At 45.3% G+C, this 19,626-nt stretch overlaps 1 protein-coding gene across 5 annotated transcripts in view; it reads right to left on the bottom strand.

Moving 5' to 3' along the window:
* Positions 1-19,546, bottom strand: part of NR1H3 (nuclear receptor subfamily 1 group H member 3) — a 31,684-nt gene extending 12,138 nt beyond the window's left edge. The window contains exons 1-2 of one of the 5 annotated variants that reach the window (XM_027886742.1): positions 19,452-19,546; positions 774-1,021 (exon numbers count right to left, since the gene is read on the bottom strand). In XM_027886742.1, the coding sequence (XP_027742543.1) occupies positions 774-891 (118 nt within the window). In that variant the 5' untranslated portion in view covers positions 892-1,021; positions 19,452-19,546. Of the gene's footprint in view, positions 1-773; positions 1,257-5,829; positions 5,847-17,459; positions 17,641-18,169; positions 18,261-19,451 lie in introns of those variants that run through there. The other 4 variants (XM_027886733.1, XM_027886762.1, XM_027886752.1 and 1 more) reach the window with 4 other exon arrangements.
* Positions 19,547-19,626: the final 80 nt, after the last annotated feature.

Genomic DNA, 19,626 nt, shown 5'->3' on the forward strand with positions numbered 1-19,626 from the left:
TTGTAAGGAAACAATCTATCAGTTGCTTTCTTTTCCTGTCCTCAAATCTGGTTTAAGGACTTTTATTGGCTACTATATCACCTTTTAACTACTCCCTTTGTTTCTACTCTACTGACGAGTCCTCGTTCAATGTTCAGATTGCCTCTTTTTTTTATATCAGGGATTGCCAATTGCCTCACTGTTGAGTAAATACATTTATTTGTCATATTTTCATTAAGCTGCTGGCACTATGCACTTGTGCTTTCCTTTTTTTCCTGTTACTGGTCCAGAGATGCTAGATTAAGTCATCTTATAGTTTGAAAGTGTAGGACTGTAGCCATGAGCAGCGATTTTAACTACAAAATCTCCATTCTATTTCCTGATGCTCTTTAACCTCAGTTAACCTATGAAATATGTAGAAGAAACTTCTACTGTCTTCCCGTTATATAAAACTGCAAAAAATCTACCATTTCTTTGCACCACCTATCCTTGGTGGATTGTCACCTGTAGTAAAACTTTATTGCTCAGCAGCTTTTGATAAGGCTAGCAAAAATAAATTCATTTTACTGCCATGAACCTAGCCTCTAAAAGGTCAAATAAGCAAAATATTTATCACGTAGATAAACCCAGTTGTCTTCAACTATCAATAACTGATTCTATTCTTAGACATTATCTCTTAGTGCCTCAAGCACAGCAGAACTTGCCCTAACATTTTGCCAACTCTTAATTCTGCTTGCAGCTGAAAGAACAGATAGCCTTTAGCTTGCATGGATTTAGTAAGAATTTTTCCATACCTGCATGCTCAGGGGGGTTCTCTGAGCCAGGGAAGAGCGAAAGCCCTTCCTCCTCCATCTCAAATACACTTGCCACCCTCTTCCCATGATCCTGTGTGCTGAGTTGAGTGGGACCCATGGAGGCCACACAGGAAGGGCTCACTGTAATCTCATCGCTGCAGCATTGTTTCTGCCAAGCAAGGGGCCGTAGGCGTCTTTCTTCAAGGTCTTTAGTTTTTCTCTGCTACTCAAAGTCAGAAAGGAAGTACCTGTGGAAAAAACAAACAGATGCAAAAGAGGCAAGAGTTCAGCTATTGAGATATTAACTTCCAAAATCTATTAAGGGCTGCACCCCAAACGAGCTTCAAGATTTCATTTCCTTAATTAGCTTTGTTTTATCAATGTTTATACTCTTGAAACACAGTATTTGAACAAACTGTGGTAAAAGGTACAAGATTAGCACATCCAGGTGCAGAACTATCCTTTTATTGCCAAAAGATTTATCAAAGCATAAAAAGTCTTCACTACTGCTAACACCACGAGGACACTTCAGCCCTGACCTCTCCAAGTGTGTAAGAGGGAAATTCCAGTCTTTATAACCAGTGGTCTTTGTTAAAGCTTCTAATAACAAACAAATAGCTCATTGCTGCCAGCTGCCCTGGATTTTGTGGCATGTATTGCAGAGCATATGGAAAACTGTACAAGATAATTTTGATATAATTATTTAGCGGAGACTACAAACACTGAAGTGCCTTATTACTATCAATAGCCAAAGACTGTGAGAAAGATCAATGATGTATCAAAGATAAGATGACAAATCCTCCCTTCACTTACAGGAATGTGATAAGTAAAGGCACCGGTTTTTATTCCAAGCAAATTAAAATAAAAGGGAGGTACTAACAAAAAACTATTTCTGTATATTTACTAACTTCTAGGCATACCGTGGAGTCTGTGAGGTGAAAGGTCCTGTCTGGACCTAACACCAGGGAATCTTTTGCGGCCGGGAACAGGGAACAAATTATAAATGAAAATATATTTCTCTGTGCCATGTGGATACAGAGAGGCCCTCCAGGACTTGCAGCTGAGGATGATGCAAGACGCCCCTGTACAAGCCCAGGGGAGATAAGTTACAAAAAGGTAACACCCACCTCCAAAGCAGGGGAATTACCTTTTAAGGCAACAAACGGACAATGAATGAATATTCAACAACTGATATCGAGAGGGTACAAAAAGCCCAGTTTTCAAACAAGTTGTGTGTGTCTCGGGCGGGGCGCTGGCCCCCCAGACCACCCAGCGCTGTTTGCTTTATTATCGCTTGCTTAATAAATTTATCAATTTTTAATTGGAACTGAGTTGTCTAAATTCTTAAACTAACTTATAACAGGAAGAAATTGATAGCCAGCATCATACCTATAGCAAATGACCATGATGCCTCCCTCAGTAAACAGATTCACCACTAACCTACTGAGGATAGCCTTTTCTGGCACTTACAAACCCTACTGAAAAGCATCTTCATTATACAGCACAAACTCCACAACAGAAGTTGAAACTCCAGAGCGAATCCAATCACTTCTTCCAAAAATCCCCACCTGCACAGAAAAAGGCCCTACTGGTTTAACTACACAGACTCAGTGAAACTGATGCAAACTGTTAATGTAAACATCCCTAATCTGATTGAACATGCATTTGATCAGTTGATCTTAACTCAGTGATTTACCAATGCAAGCTAAAGAGATTAACTGATTTAAAAAGCAACTACGTGAAAGGCCTGTACCAGTTTAACTTGAGTGATTGAGCTCATGACTGGAAGCCTGTCACTCTCTGAAAGACAAGAGGTGACAGAAAGCTCTGCAGCAGCTCAGATACAAAAGTATCACATGAGGCATGCCTCACACACAGCAGTGCTGACCATCAAGAGGCAGAGCTTCTTCCCTCCTGGATATTTGGACCAGACCATGCAACTTTTCTTAGAATGCCAAAGACAAGGATGAAAGCAATGCTTCCGCAAACCAGCCCCCTCCCAGTACTCTAAAACAGTCATTAAGTATAAAAGCAAGTCATACTGTCAAGCCTGCTGAGCTCCTGCCATCTCCCATTACGCTGTGGATGCAGGTGTTAAAACCCACAGGGCACATTAATTCACGTGACCTTTGTAAATACAGCCTCAGACTGAATAAGCAATTCAGAGCTCCCTCCTCCCCTTTGGTGCATGCAGCCACTGAATTGTTGGAGAAAGAAAGAGACTATCTAGGATAAAAGTGACAGGAAATATGAAAGTTAAAGCCATATAAAGGAAGAAATCCTGTCGTGGGAGGCTACAAATGTGATTTGCAACCAATTCAAAGAGACTCATGGTTCTCAAAGGAACAACCAACTTTTTTTTTAAAGTCTCCCCAGAAAATCGTGCAGCAGTTGAAAATGTTGGAGAGGGGCACAGAACATCAGGTGGAGACAGAAACTTCTCTGAAACAAACCCAAACCCGACTCATATTCCCAGTCCTACGTAAGTTCCTCACTGATGCCAATATCAGATGTCTCTGGATATGTTTGGGCATGAAACAAGAAAGGTAAGCATACTGCCTCTCTGCATCTCCACATTCCTTTAAACCATGCAACAGACTCACTCAAAGATTAATTATTGTGCAGAATGAATCACCAGCAGCAGTACCACAGCAACTTTTCAAAGGAAGAGTTTGATCCCCCAGCTGAAGAACTGAGAGACAGTGCTCAGGCCCCACCACCTTCAGTTCAGTGACCCAATCTTACTGCATCCCAACCACAATGGCAATGTATTCCAGAAAGAAAAAAAAAAAAAACACCAAAAAAAAACCACAGGAGGGTACAGTTTGATGGAATTTCAAAACTGTGTGATCCACACAACCCTGACTGACATTGCAAGAGTGAAACTTGCTGTCAGCAAGACATCTGGAGCCCAAAGGAGTGTGTCTAAGGGACAGCAGACATCCTGAGAAGTCTGCAGCTACCAAGAGGGAAGGGAGTATAAATCCATGTGCACGTTCAGGACACAGCAAGGGGTAAGGCCTACCAGCCACTATCTTTGTGCTGTAAAACAAACCCATGTGCTCGTGCTTCATGCACCAGCCTCCAGCCTTCCCAAAACAGAATGGGCCTGATAGGAAAGGTTGTTTGTCTTCTCTGCTCCTACGACACAGCATCTTTTGGGTTTGTAGGTGCAGTAGCAGTTGCAGGCTGTGGAAAACTATTCTAACTACAAACAGCAGCACTCTGGTGCTAGGTAAAGAAACCCAAACTACCATTTTCCACACATGCACACAAATGAGAGGTTGTATGACTAAATCCAGGACTTAATTTTCACAGAAATGCATGAGGATTATTTTCAAGTGATGAGAATCTTGCCAAGTTTTGTACTAAGAATCCTGTTATCAGAGATTCACACCTCCCGATCTGCACGACCACTTCAACTAAAAATGCAGAAAGGTGATGCAAGCCATAACTGCAAGAGGGAACACTGTCTTCTTGACATAATCTGCTGTGCTGCCTCCCACTGTCTGTCTTAACTCCTTCGGTTTTAGAACCCAGGACTGGCCAAGTGACAAGAAATGAAGCAATCACTTCTAATGTAGAGTCTTGAACAGAGGAACCTAATGACCAGACATATTCCAATGAGGAAACACATGGAGATAAAAGGGTGAGGGAAGCAATTTTCTGCCAGCCCTTGCCACCCATGTATCAAATATGACACTAAACACTTCTGAAATGTGTCGCCACCAGCCTTGCCCTCTCCATTTCTTCCTTCTTCCCTTCTTTTCTGAGACAACTGAACAACTCAGACACTGATGGTCTCCAGATCATCACTCTTGCATCAGAAAGTACTGCTTTTTTCAGAGACTAAGGATGGCAGCCCTGGCTCTTGCACCTCATGCTAAATGCCATAAACATTCATCACTTCCTCCAGCAACAGTCTCATCCCATTCTCCCAGTTGGAGTCCTCTTCCAAGCCAGATGAAGCACTTATGCATTCTTCTGGAAGTCTTTGATCTGACCAGTCATCGACAGACACAAAGCTACAGAATATACCAAACTACTGTCCAGCATTCATTGAGGATAAGTAAAGGAGATAGCATTGAGTAGCACAGCACATGAAGAAACCAAATAAATCGATGTAGTTACTGTGACGCTTCTGCTAAACAGTGCTGTCCTCTCCCTGGTATTCCTTCTTTGGTGCCTTCTGTGAGAAGTTTAATGATCAGGAACCAGATCAGATGCAGGCATATCTCTGAAGAAACTGTACTATGGAACACAGGAATAATCAGAGGAATAGTACAGGGAGCCCTTTGCCTCCAAATACTGGATGTTCACATGAAACAGTAGATTTTTAGGAAGTTCGTTCAAGTCTCTGGGATCTTTCAAAACAAGATTTACTCATCACAGTCCTGACCCTATAAATTACAATATCCAACAGTGTTCTGCCAAGGGAAAAATATATGGCTATGTTTCAGTTCTGCAATGAGTCACAAGCATAAAGTTTTTGCTCTGCAGCACGTCAGCATCAGCAGAAGAAACTTTACATTTGTATATATATATTAACATGACTGTGCTTGCTGTGTGTCAACAGGACTGTGCCTTTGTGCGTAGGCCTAATGAGCTGTTGGCAAACAAATGCATCTGACAGGAAGGGCTATCTTTCAGAGGTAACCAAAGCAGGGATATAATTTGGTATTTTAGATTCTAAATGTATTCTAACCTGCAATAAAAGTACCAGCCCCCAATGTGAATCAACCTCTGAAAGCTGGGCCCATGGCAGCACATAATGGCCTCCAATGAAATCAACAACTTGCACAGCGATGGCACTGCCTTGGGTAATGAATGCTGCCTGCAGATCTAAATGGTCAAAAAAATAAAAAAACCACCCGTTGGACAGAGATTTTACAGGACACTACAGCACCAGCACAGAACTAAGTCCCTTGGGAGACAACACTGTTCCAATCCTCTCATAAGGAGTAAATATATTTTGTGGCCCAATGTTCTTCCGCTCCCGTGTCTGATGTAGCAGCCAGAGGATTTTCACAAATCTTTCCTAGGATCTCGGTACTACCTTGTAGCTGTCTCAGAGAAATAAAGATTACTCCCAGCTCATGTTGGCTCATTCTTCTTCGTTCCCTCTGCATCATCACATTTCTCTAGAAATGCTGGAACAGATAGAGGGGCTGTGAGCAGGGCAAAAGTACACATATATAACAAGTTTCAATTAGGAAAAAGTTGAAAGAGACACACCTTTCAAGACAGAAAAATAATCTGCCACTTTGAAAATTAGGTAATATTACATGGGAAAACTGTCAAAATTTATGAGAAAAAACCAATGACCTTCAAGTTGACAATGGGAGGGACAAAATATGAAAATGCAGGGTGTGCAAAGCAGTGCAACAGGAAACCATAAAGAATGATTTTGAACAGTATGTTTACAAAGAATGGAAAAAACAGCTCTACAACTCTCGGGGAACAGACTAGCTCTGTGCCCCTGCGGTAAATCCCTCTCTACAAAGAACTGAAGGGACGCAGTTTGAAATTGCGTTATCCCTTTTGATCTCTCAGAAGCATAAAGACAACCACAAACTGGAAGGGTCTGTAAGCCACCATCAGTCCCAAGCTGATAAAGAGACGCTTTGACCTCCTGATTGCTTTCATTTGTTGTCCAGCTAAGCTTCAGCTGACCGTGAGCAGCTGCCCAAGCTTGTAGCACTGGTCTGTGAGCCTTTGAAGTTGCTGCTACCTCTGACAATTATGCAGAAGAGTCCTACAAGTCACTCCTTGCTGCGCAGCCTGCTTCCCAGGGATGGGCAGCTGCATTCTGGTCTCTTGCCCTCACCTTAAGGGTCTTATTCCCACCTCTCCCACTCTAGCTCTGAGTTTCAGAGCCTGCCTACCCCACCCCCGCCTTACTTTGGCTTTTACTCCTGCTGCTGACCAACTCCTTTATTACCCATGACTTTGCTGACTTCTGGCACAGCCTTTGCCCATGCATTTGTCTTGTCCTTTGAACTGGGTTCTCACTGCAGCATCCAGCTCTCACTGGCTTTAGCCTGGTCTCAACACAAAGCATGCTGTCTCCTACCCAGGTCAGGTATGGAAACCATGGCAGAGGTCAGAGAACAATAGCAGAAATGACTAACAACTGAACAGATTAAAATAAACGAGTGTCAATTGGTTGGAAAGAGTACTGAGAAGAGAAGCAGAGAGGTGTAACAATGGTGTTAGGCTGAAAAGTATTATTCTGAGAGATGGTATGCCTAAAGGAATGGAAGAAAATCAAGGAAGGGAAAGTCAGGCTATTATAGAAAAACACCCTAAAGGTGAGTCCTGGCAAACTGGAAGGAAGTCTGCATAACTTTCCTTCCAAAATTAGACCTTATATTACAACCAAATTGCAAAGAGGTCTGTGGGCATTTCTGAATCTGAATTTAATAGGACTTAGGCACTCTTCACCCACGGAATAGCTATTATAAACAAACAGTGGCAGCAACAAAAGTTCCAAGCCAGTTCCACCCTACATCAGTCAAGAAGGAACACGGGATTGAAACAATTGAACAAACAGGTTAGCAAAGTGAATCAGGATCATAAAGCACAACTGTACCACCAAACAGAATACAGTAATTTGGAGAGAACAAGCCCAAAGCACTTTTGCTTTGCTCCACATAAAAAAATCAAACTCACTCCTTGTCCATGATCTGCAGAGTACAAGATTCCTTTCCTACATAGTTCATGGATCCCTCCCACCAGGGGACCTACAGGCTCTGCAAAGCAACTCCTCACCCCCAACAGCAACCGTTTTGCAAGTCAGCTCTCCTGCTCACATGCCTCATCCAGCAGCAGATGCTCCCTCCCCTCTCACCTGCCTCTCATTATACCTTGCCTGGCAAAGGCTGAGGTTTTGAGTTTGTCCTTGCCTACCTGCCGGTTTCTGCCTGATCAAAGAGTGCCATGTCAACACACGGAGCAAGAGGAAAAAGAGAGCATATGTGTGATCACTCTCAGGGTGGATAAGATCCTGAAATGGGCTGTGCCTTTATGTTTCCTCCCTCGCTCTCTCCCGACTGCCAGATGTCCTTGGTTCTGCAACTGAGAGGAGGAGAAAGGAGACAAGGTTACTGCAGTTCATTCACACTGCACACAGGGCTGCTCTCGCCTCTCTTCCTGTTTGCAAGGAAGTATTGGTCCCTCTAACAAAGGGAAGGAGAAAGAGGCAGACAAGTGGATAGAGGGAAAGGGAGAAGAAGAGGGAAGGGAGGAGAGAGGGGGAGGGGAGCGGGGAGAGGGAGGGAGGGCAGGAGGGAGGGAGGGAGATTATGGTAAGACGATAGACTTTTTCCTGGAAATGAATAACAAGTGATATCAGGAACGATGTGGCCACCTTGCTGCCATGAAATTCCTTTAAAAGGCCATTGACACAAGTTCCCTTGAACCCTGGAAAACAACATAACCCCGATCTGGGTAACAAATCTCCAACCCATTCTATCCCTTGTAGTCTTTCTACTGTCACCTCGGTTTTCAAGCTTCTGGCTAACCTAGATTATAAACACCTCAAGAATGGCAAAAACTAGGGAATGTACCAGCTTACAGCAAGGAAGATATTACAGTAGCAGCACCCCACCATCTTCCTCTCCCCTCCAAGCCATCCTGTAAAATGACAAGTCATCCTTCCTCACTTCTGTCTGGCCAGGTGAGCTGTGAAGCCAGTGTCCCAGCACGGGAAGCAGGCTGAGCACAGCCACTTTAGAGCAACACCAACTTCTGCAGCACCCACGGGATAAACATGGGCAGAACCTGCTCTTTGTAGCTGAACTGCCATAATTCCCCGTGTCTGACGGCGAATCCAGCCCATCAACAGCTCAACACCACTATCACACTGACCTTCAGATGGCAGGAAGCACAACTGAGGCTTTGATAGGAGCTTCCAACAGGAAAAATCCCATCTGTGCTACACCCAAGAAGATGCAACATACAAAGCAGAGCAGCTACCCCACTCTCCTGCAGAGAAGCAAAGGGCAGCTCTGTGCCACTCCTTGGAAAGGGGAAGGGAGGGGATCCAGCCTGGAGCCTTGTCCACAGAATATGTTTGTCAGCATCACATATAATAGCAAATTTTCCCTATGGAAACTCCCTTTAAAATAGCAACAGCATTCTTTTGTCAATACTGCTCAGCTTCTCCAAGCAAATGTAACTATCCTAGCAGCAAGCCTTTTTTCCCCTTGCACATCTAAATGTATATAAGCAAAGGTGGTTTTGGTTTGTGTGTCTGTTTTTCTTTCTAGGGTCCCTGTATTTGGTAATGATGTCATTCTTTCACACTTCTAAACCACAGTGCCAGATATACACACCAACAAACAAACAAAAAAAGAATAAAAGCAAATGTGAAGGGTTCAAGCAATGAAGAAAACTTCCTACTGTAAAAAAAAAAAATCTAACTAACAAAATCCCCCTTCAATCTGGAAAATTAAACTTGAGGTGTTTACAGCTGATTATTCCTGCTGCTGACCAGCTCTTACACACCCTTCATGCAATGACAGCCCATCACGTCCTCCTTGAAGGCTGAAAATGTGACCTGATCCCACCACCATAGTTTCTTTACAAATGCCATTGCGTGGCATCTTGGAAAACATGCCCACAGACTCAATTTCTTTCAGGACACCTTTTCTGTATTTACTCAGCCACCAATATCTTGTTCTAAACAACTATATATAGCTTTGCAAAACATCAGTGAGGCCCAGAGTTTAAGAGCTTCCATCACCTTCCCAGAGAATAGGGTTCAAAAGAGACAGGAAACACACACTGTCATTGAGCTCAGAGATAATGGCAATAACCAACTAGATCCTAAAAGCTGTTTTTTTGAAACAAGGCTTGCACAAGAGTTGGTAGGAAGGGGGTAGAGTTAGAGAAGCCTCTTCAATTATTGTGGACTTTCACCGTTGCACCACATTACAGAATAAAAACTCTACCGTGGATCCTACATACCTCCTTTATGACCCTTAATTCCACAGATGTTACAGTCCCCCTTCAGGGAACACAAATCTGACTCACAACAGATTTGAGAAGCCATCCCAATGCGATTTCCAAAGTGAAGCAAGAGATCAGAACTTAAAAAAATAAAAAAAAAAAAAAGAGAGAGAGGTAAGAATAAATACCCAAAATAACCTCCTGGTAATGGAGATGCCAGGAAAGCAGCTAAACCTAGTCCATAAAGAATAAGAGAACCTACTAGATTATGTCTAGAAAAGAGCACTGCAGGCCTTTTTCTGTATGTAAAAAATGATAAATAATCCCACAATGTACTGTTCACCTGATTGTTTCCTTAAAAAATAATTTAATCTCCACTGAACTATGCAGTAAGGAAATAACATTTCATGACCCTTGCCTATTCTAGCCAAGCACCTTTTTCAGCTGGCATCACAAAAGGGAAATCTGCTCAGTTCCCCAGACTGTCTCAGCTCATCTCTTCAACACAGGACCCCAAACTGCTGTTGACTCCTCTGACCAGGATCATGGCAAAGTCCACTCTCAGCACTGAGCTATTAAAGTAGAAAAAAGCAAAAAGAAGCAGCTGCAGCATTTTACCAGGAAGACAAGATGACAAAGGACACAAAGCCGTGGGATGTGTCATAGCAATCCAAAAAGAGAACTTCAAAGCCCTCAATTCATAACCCCTTCTTTTTCAAACTAGTCTTCATCCTCTACCAGCTATGAAACTAGAGGACATGAAGAATAGAGGCAAAAGAGGAAAGAACAGAAGGGAGGGCTGCTTGCAGTGCGACTGTTTGTTCAGTTTTCTGATTTCCTCCTTTCCTCCCACCCCAAGTGTACTTCCATCAGCATGCTGCTAACCCATACAAGATTGTTTCTGGGAAACAGCCTTTTAATAATGTATCTATACAGCAATTTGTATCCAAGCACCATCCCACCTAAAAGCATCAATCAAAATAAATACTACCCCTCACAGGCAAAACAGAAATACAGTACTGGATTGCAAAACAGGCAGGAAACTCATTAATATTCCCTTAAGGGTAGTAGGGGAAAGCACCAATTTCCATTCATAGAAGTATCACCCCTAGATGTAGCACAGAGGTCAGGAAGAAATTACAGTGCCACAGAAATACCCATATAAAGAACAGATGGGAGGGATACTGGAACGGAGTTTTAAATTGCTCCAGAGTAAGCTCGACTGTTAGTCTATTCCACTCAATCATTACAAGGGATGTATCTTGGCAGGTTTTGCTAATACTGCTTTTTAGAAGAACAGGGAGAGAGATGCAGGGGTTGCAGATGTATATATCCAAACCTAGACCAGCCAGAAGACTGCAGTAGAGCAATAAAGATCAGAGGAGCTGCCAAGAAACACAGCGAAGACCGGCAGAGAAGTGTAGGTCAGAATAAAGGACTATTAAGTGCTTTGTTGCAAAGTAAACTTGCCCTGCTTTTGACTGCTATTCTGGATCCTGGCCCGTATGGGCTATTTCTGATTTTGGGGGTCATTGCAACTGAACCCTTACCAAGGGCACAGTAACAGCAGCATAATAAGGATTTTGGGGGGTTTAATAAACCCACCAGGCAGAAGCTAGGAGGGAAGGGTTAAAGGTATGAAAATGAGAGAAAGAGATTCCTGTGACAGGAAGGAGCATGTGAGAGGGCGTGTGACAGGCTGTGTAGGAGAATGTGTGTGTAGATCTCATTCCCTCTGAGGCTCTCGGCCAAATGTGGAGCTGAACTTTCTGCAGACTTTGTCCTGCCAAGTCATGTTCCCTTCTCACACTGCCTGACATCACCACAAATACTCAGCTGGAAAACACTCCAGAGCCGGACAGAGTCCACTGCTCAAACACCAGCCAGTGAAATGGCTGCACTCACGGCACACCCACCAGTGGGAAACCAGAGCCACTGGCTCTCCTCACAGGTTATCTCCAAGCACCCAGGAGGCCTCACCCTCACCCACGCAGAAAGAGAGCCCTACCAAGGCACAAAGACAGTGGAGGTGCAATGATTTCCTATTGCCCCAGTAACGCAGCCCAGAACAAACTGAAAGTCTGCACAAAGGCTCTGATACAAAAAAGCAAAAGTATGTAACCATCAGACCACGGGAGTCTGTCACAAGCATCATGCTGCAAGGAGCCCAATCCATTCCCAACTCTGAAACATTCTCTGCCACAAGGAGAAGGAAGCCATCACACATGAAGCCAGGGATCCTGCAAAGACTGACACTCCAGCAGGGTCTGTATGAAGCCAGCAAGCAAACATTACCCCGTCAGAGCACTCACGTCACCTTGATTTCTCAGAAACAATGCGAATCCAAGATCAGGGCTGGAAAATGCGAGCACACATACAAGTGCACGGGAGTGGGCAATGGGGCTAAGCCAATAGGTGGCTCCATTTCTTATTTTGATCCTTGTATCAAGCAAGAAGGGTGTGGATGCCCTGCCGATTCTGGGACACTGCTAAAGGCACCACCCAGAGCAAGTATCAGGGAGTAGCAGTTGAAGATGATACTGAAACAAGGGAGGACACAGTCTACGGTCTCTTCTTATTTTTTCCTCAGCTTTCACCCCCAGGCTGCGGCTCCAAAGCAGTACAACAGAAAATGCCCTTAAAGTGCAGGTGATAGGGAGAAAACTGATGTTTTCCTCAGGCAAAGGCTTCTCCTTTCTCCACTCATGTTCTGCTTCTAGAAGGACTAAGAGCAACTTGGGAGCTTTCCACAGTCCAAGGGAAAATTTTTCTTCAGCCCCATATAGGCCAGAAAATTACGTCCCCTCTTCTCAGACACAGTCAAGTAACAGAGACTACATTATATGATTTATAGTTATTTTACCTCTAATATTTTAAAATTTTATTCTACTTTATTCTATTTTTAAAACACTCCTCACAACAGGAGTTCCCTCTTCCCTTGCTAAGAGATTCTGACACCTTCCTAAAAGGGGGAACAGTGCAACCTTGCCTGTCCACATGCTTTAAATCATATCCTTACCTAGGGCTTCCTGCCCAGACCTGCAGATGCCTGAGAATCTGTCCACTTCATCAGCTTTAAACACTAAAGCCCATCTTTGGAACTTCTTCCTGGCCCTTTTATGGGAACTAGAATATTATTCCTCTCCTACAGAAAATAGCCAAGGGTGAGAAGCAGACAATCAGGAGACCAGAATGACAAAGCTGGTATTTGAAGGCCAGGTGACAGCTTCTCCTTCTACTCTCAGAGCTTGCAGCTGAGTGTGCTGCCCTGCCTTGGTGGCACTTCTCATGCAAGCCAAAGCAGCCTGGTGAGGGCTGCCCACAGGACTCTGCGTGTGTATGTGTGCCTGCACGTCAAGGCATGCACCATCACGGCAGGTCTCAAAGGCCATTCCAGTGCAAGTTCACGTGCCCACACAAAGTTGCCTGTGAGTTTCTGACAGTATGGGCACAAAAAGCCACTAGATGTGCCTATCTAACAGCCTGACCATGGGAAATCCTCCAGGAGAAGTCACTGGCAAGGCATGTGGAGTCCTTTGGGGGTTGGCACATTTCTGCATGTATGTCCCTGGCAACCAAGATACACTTCAGAGCTTTTGTAGAAGCCTACCTCTTTGCCCTCATTTCATAAGGGTCCTAGGAGAGACTACTTAAAATCCAAATGTTTTCCTTTAAATGGATTTTACCCACAGTTTTCAAGATTACACTTGTTCCGTTTATTTTCCAAGTTAATGGCAATTTATGATAAAGTCTAAAACAACCATTTAAACAAACACAAGCATCCCCTGTTCAAGCTGGATGGCTGTTGGATGTTTAAAGAGTGTCATTCCTAAACTCAAGAAAGCCACTGAGTCTGCAGAACCAGAATCCACTGAATTACAAAACAGATCTTTCTTTAAAAGGCAGAAACATTAGTTTCTTCAATTCACTTATAAAATTAGTTCAGTTCACTCAAAGCTGGGGGAGGCAACATGAAATGGGTGGGAGGTGTCTCTCTCTTCCAGTCTCCGAAGAAAAAGGGACAATGAGTTATGCTCATTGTAAGATCCGTAAGGACACAACGACCAAAACCAACCAGTTCATTTCATTCTGCTAAGTACAGATAACACTACCCTGATAGAATAAGTCAGATTTAATAGCACACACTCCAGCAAGTAAATTTCCTCTTATGTATGCAGTGCATGATTTGTGTGACTAAAGTACAATTATAAAAAAAGGGCACATTTGATTTGACCTCTTTATTCAAATGCAGTTTTGTACAAGTCACGAAGAAAGAAAATCACCTAGTAAATACAAATGACCATTTTGTAATGTAAACATTTACTGTGAAATAATACCATAAGTGGATGCATGTAGATAGACTGTATCGTCCTGTTTTGCAAGAAGTAGTACTAGGTGAGCCTAACCACTTAGATTAAAGCTTCCTTTTAACAAAGTATCAAATGCAAAACAAAGCTTAAATGAATTATTTAAATCACTCACATTAATCATGCTTTCTATCAACAAGAGGGAAGCCTTGATTTAAACCAATCAACCTTGTTTGCCTCATAGCTGCGGTAAGACCAGCAGGCCAAAACTGCCCCGCTCCCTGAAGGAAGACGGGATACAACTCCGTGCCCTGGAGTTGATTTCCAGAAATCTTACAAATATATTTGCCAATATTTTTTTAAAAACCTTAAAACAAACTAGAAAGCCTTACATTCCAGGAGACACCTACTCTCTTGTCAGTCATGTGCTTCGGCAGTCAGTCTGATACTCACCTAACATCTTATCTTTACATCTTGGAGAGGTTTCTATGAGCACACAATACAACCTGACTCTCCAGTATGGTTTTTAAATTGCTTCAATTCTCACATCCCACGAGGTAGTTCTCCTACTTAATCCTAGAGACATTAGTTTTGGCCTGTTCAAAACAAGAATTAGATTTCTCATACTCTAATGTTTTCTGTTAATTTTGTCAGCAGCTTTCCACTAAAACATTTATCCGTTCCCCCTATTAAACGTACTGGGAAGGTCTGCAGTGCTCTGCTCTCCTCTAGTAGCCTTTGCCCTCCCCAAATAAGATTATTAAAGATTTGACAGCGTTTACTTCAAAATTATTTACGGAATAATACTGAAATTGAGTATATCACCTTAACGTTTTCTTTTTGACACTCAATTTTTGACACTCAAATTTTACCTTACAGGAAATATGGTTTTGAGATCTCCAAACCTAAGGTACAAGCTGCAATAGCTCCAGGAGTGTCTCCTTTTTAGTGAGGACACATGAAAGGAATTTGTATATGCTCCAAAAATGGAAAAAAGGTATTTTGTCCTGAGCAGGAAGTCACAGCACAAAAACAACACAGGAGTGCTAAAGTAAGCCATCGTACCATTTTTAATTGATAAATTTTTAAGGTCTGACTGAACATGGACAGCCTCTTTTAACAATATTATACAGATCTCTCAAACCCAAAATAACTACAATACAGCTTCTACCTGCAGTAACCACAATGAAAACGGTAAGTCAAATGTACTTTATATTAGTAGGAATATGATCTAATGACAAAGTTCAACCTGTTTGCAGCCTAAACGCAGACCCGTACCTGTCAGCAGGAAGCACTCTCCTAATTCCCCATTAAGATTAAGTTCTTTTCCACTAAGATAATTTCCACAGCCAAGAGAATGCAATTCTGCCTTCCTACATTATTAGGCTGTAAGGAAAACAAGGTAACTTACCTTACTGCAAATCAGCAGAACATTTTCCCCCAGTGAAACAAGGTATCTTTGTACAGAATCATAACATTGTTTGGGTTGGAATGGCCTTAAAAATCATCTAGGTTCAACTACCTTGCCATAGGCAGGGATATCTATGACAGGCTTCACCTCAGTTGTGGAAGACCGATGTTTCTCCAAGACTGTCAGGTGTGTCAATCTTATTACTGGTGGGGGAGGGAAAGGAGGGAGACTGACAATCTGATAAGCTTTCCTATTCAACATGCAAAGACCCACGCATCTGCAACAATGAGACTTTCACAGCAGCTGCTTCCACAGCAGAAAGCAGGATCACCCTTCAGTGAATCTAAGACAAAGCACATAATATTCTATACTCTTCCTTAGGCAGATGAGCAGATGGGGTCACTTCTGAAAAACAGCAACAGTTAAAGATCTTATATTCTAAACTTAAAATTTTAAAACCTATCAATCTTGAGAGCCATACAAATCACAGACCAGATCTAATTACAAGAGATATGACTTTTGAGCTCTGAGACTGTCACCGCTCGATCAAACACTTAACAATAACAAAATATTAATCCTTCTGTTTACCACAGAACAAGCGCACGGAGTTGTGAGGACTAATCCAAGAGAAAGGAAGAGAAAGTATAGCAATCAAATACACTTAAACACACTGGAAACGTGACTCTTCCTGCAGGTGTGAGACAGAGTTGGAGACGGGGATAAGGCAACAAAAATGCTCTGTACTTGTAGGGCTGCACGCCTGTCCCACACACCCTCTGCCTGCCTCCCTCCTGCACAGCCAGCCGGTAAGGGAAACATGCTGACACGGCACAGGGAGCTGCAGCAGCAGTAACTGGAAACAGCCAATGACCGTAACCCAAGGTACACTGCCAGGACACACTAATTCTGCGATAAAGTTTCCTGTCTCTATTTTTTTTTTTAGATTAGGCAATTTATATATATATATATATATATATATATATATATATATATAGTCCCTGCTTTGGTACTTCTCCCTGCATCCCTTCGCAACATGAGTAGCTGCAAGTTTCCTCTCGCAGTTACAGAATCTCCGAGCATCTCTGCAATGACCCATGTTCTGTCCCTGCCTGAGGCTGGTTGGGTTTATTTCCCCCATCTTTTATTGGGAGAGGTGGAAGAAGGTCATTAAATATTTTTACCCCTGCTTTTCTCCAGCAAAAGGAGATGCACCAGCACATGCACATAAGAGAACGAGGTATTACTGCAAGTGCTCTCAGAAGGGGTCACACCAGGAAGCCAGTCTGCCCTCAGAAGTCTTGCGGTAGCAGTATCTTCTGGTGAATGTGCCACAGGTGTGATAGCAGAGCAGCGCAGCCAGGCCAAACTCCACCTGGTCCTGGCACGATGTGTACCACATCCAATGCCCTCTTTCCACAGCCCAAATGAAAGAAGGGTTGAGCCCAGCAACACTTGGCTGAAGTTTTCAAATAGTCTTTGCTTTTGTAACTAAAAGGTAAGATACATTTTTCTGTTTCTACCCCAGCAAAGGGGTTATGGCTTGATTAAGACTCACATAATTAAAAAATCAAGACCACCACTCACTAGAAGAAAAAAAAAACAACTTTTCCTTCTGTTTCTACTCAGGTATAGCCTTCTCTCTGACACCCAGGGAACAGCAGATACTCCACACACCTTGGAACAAGCAGCAGATCTGAGAGGACTCTTCCCCACAGACAAACATAACCTGCAGTCATAGCCAGAAACTGTCTGACACACAGTGATCCAAACGGTTAGTCAGAAACATGACTCAGTGTCAGAGACTCCCTCAAAAAAAGCCTTGTAAAGGAAAGGCCCAGCTGTCCCTTTAGGAAAAAGAGGGGAAGAAAGTTTCAGGAGACAGAGCATTTCTCTTTGACCAATGATCCAAGGTTTGCTTCCAGTCAATACCTGTCTTGACAAACCTGTGGACCTTAGCACCCTGAGCGTCAGTGAAATGGCACAATGAAGAGTAATCACCAGCGTAAGCAAGGCTACCTTTTAACAGCACCGTGCAAACTGACAGCCATCCAGACAAGTTTGTGTCCTACAAAACTCGCGATCTGGGTTGACAGGATGCAACAGGTGAACGAGACAGAGAAACGAAGTGCTCAGCGGAGGAGAGGAGAGCTAACAAGTTACCACAAAGCAAGTAAACATCTGAGCACTTCCGGAGACAACAGACAGAAATCCGGGCTCTTCAGACGCACGATAATAGCACGAGAAACTGACACCCCTCCCCAGACGCCTCTGACCTCCTCAGCACAGAGACCCTCTCCGACGGCGCAACCGCGCCGCTCCCGCCAGCACAGACCGCGCACGGCGGCGGGGACAGCGCTCCGGACCCACGCCGAGACCGATCCCTTCCCTCCCGCGGGGCTCGCTCGGGGGCCGCCGCCAGCCCGGCCCGCACCCCGCCAGGCCCCAGGCGGCTTGACGGGACGGGCCGCAGCCGTCCCCCTTCTTTTCCAGCACCTTCCAGCGCCGCCCGGCCCGGGCCGGCCCGCCCGGCAGCGCGACGCGGACGGGCGGCGCTACAAGCCGGCCCCGGGTCCCGGGGAACGCTGCGGCCGCTCGGGCCGGCGCAGGCCGCGGGGCGGGACAGCGCGGCCCCGTCCACCGCCGTGAGCCTCGGACACGCGGGGCGGCCCCGCGGGCGGCGAGGAGGCGCCGCCGCCCCCGCGAGCGGAGCTGGCGCGATGAGTTACCGGCGCGGGCCGCGGCTCCCGGCGATGCGCGGCCGCCGCCGCCCCCCGTGGCGCAGGTGCCCGAGCCGCGGGCGGGAGGGGCGGCTCGGCCCGGCACTGTTCCCAGCACTGTTCCCGGCGTTGTTCCCGGCTCGGTTCCCGGTGCCGCGGCGGAGCTGCCGTGATGTCACGCGGGCCTGGGTCACGTGCAGGCCCCGCTCCGCCCCCGCGGGTCCGGCGGGTCGCGACAGCTCCGCGTCCCCGGCGCGGTCCCAGCGCCGCGGAGTTACCGGCGCCTGGAGCCCCTGCCCGGCCCTCACCGCCCTCGGCGCAGCCCAGAGGAGCGGAGCGAAACCACCGTGACCAGCAGCAGAACAATCACAAAGCAGGTGCCGCAGGAACTCCGCGCACTCCCCCTCCGCGGAGAACCTTTTTTTTTCCAGCACCCGCCACGAACCTCCTCTCACTGGTGCGGTATCCGCAAAAAAAACCAACAACGCGGCTTCGTGCTCTCCTGGAGATACGAAATAGAATTGGTTTAAATTCATCAAGCATTCGAGCATGAGCAAATTAAACATGTCTGTCCAGATGAACTTCGTGTATTGCACCAAGCCTGCCCTGACATAACCCCTGTGCTTCATATAAGATTTGGCACTTAATATGATGCAACTTCTAATGCTGCCAACTACAGAAAGTTTTAAGCATATAAACACGTACAAAAGAGCTGGATTTTGAGCCACTGGGCTTCTTTACTCCAAGATTTCTTTGCAATCGCGAGAGCCATGTTTCCTTCTTTTCTTAAGAAAAGAGAAAGCTGAGAACCCCACTACTAAGTGGAGACGAGCAGTAAATATCACTAAATTCGCTTAACTGCCTATGATTTTCCCCTCTATTTACACTACTGCATCCCCTCTATTTACAGTACTGGATCCGATCCAGAGGATGCACACCCAGCAGCAGAAGCTGGATTTCATCTCACACTCGTCTAATTCCACCAAGCTTCGTAAGGAACTACCAAAACCGGGCAAAACCCGCCAATCCTGGGCAGCCTCTTTGCCAAGAGCCAAAAGCAGCAGCAGGTTTCTAGTTCCACACGGACAGTCATCCTCAGGCTGACTTGAGAGCACCTTCCCTACTCCTGCCCACAAGGAGTTTACCCAGGAACGCACGGACGGTTGTCAGAACACCGTAAACCCCTTTTGTCCTAGAGCAAAGCCAAGGCGAGGGAAGGAAAGCAGCGCTTTATTCGAGGAGCTGCAGCGCGGTCGACACCGCTGCACCCTCGCTCCCGACCCGCTCCTACCGAGCGCCTCCGTGGCTGCAGCCCGGGACAAAGCCGACAGCAAGGGTCGACGCCGTCACGGCGGCGGGCTCGGCGCGTCTCCCCGCGGGCCGAGCGGGGCCGTCCCGCCCCGGGATCCTCCTCCTGGGGGCGGGAGCGGCGCCGGGGCCCGCTGGAGCTGTGCACTGGGAAACCG

The sequence above is a fragment of the Empidonax traillii genome, unplaced genomic scaffold (genome assembly GCF_003031625.1).
Source record: "Empidonax traillii isolate 1590-97213 ecotype Southwest subspecies unplaced genomic scaffold, ASM303162v1 scaffold11:size2795301, whole genome shotgun sequence".
NCBI lineage: Eukaryota > Metazoa > Chordata > Aves > Passeriformes > Tyrannidae > Empidonax > Empidonax traillii.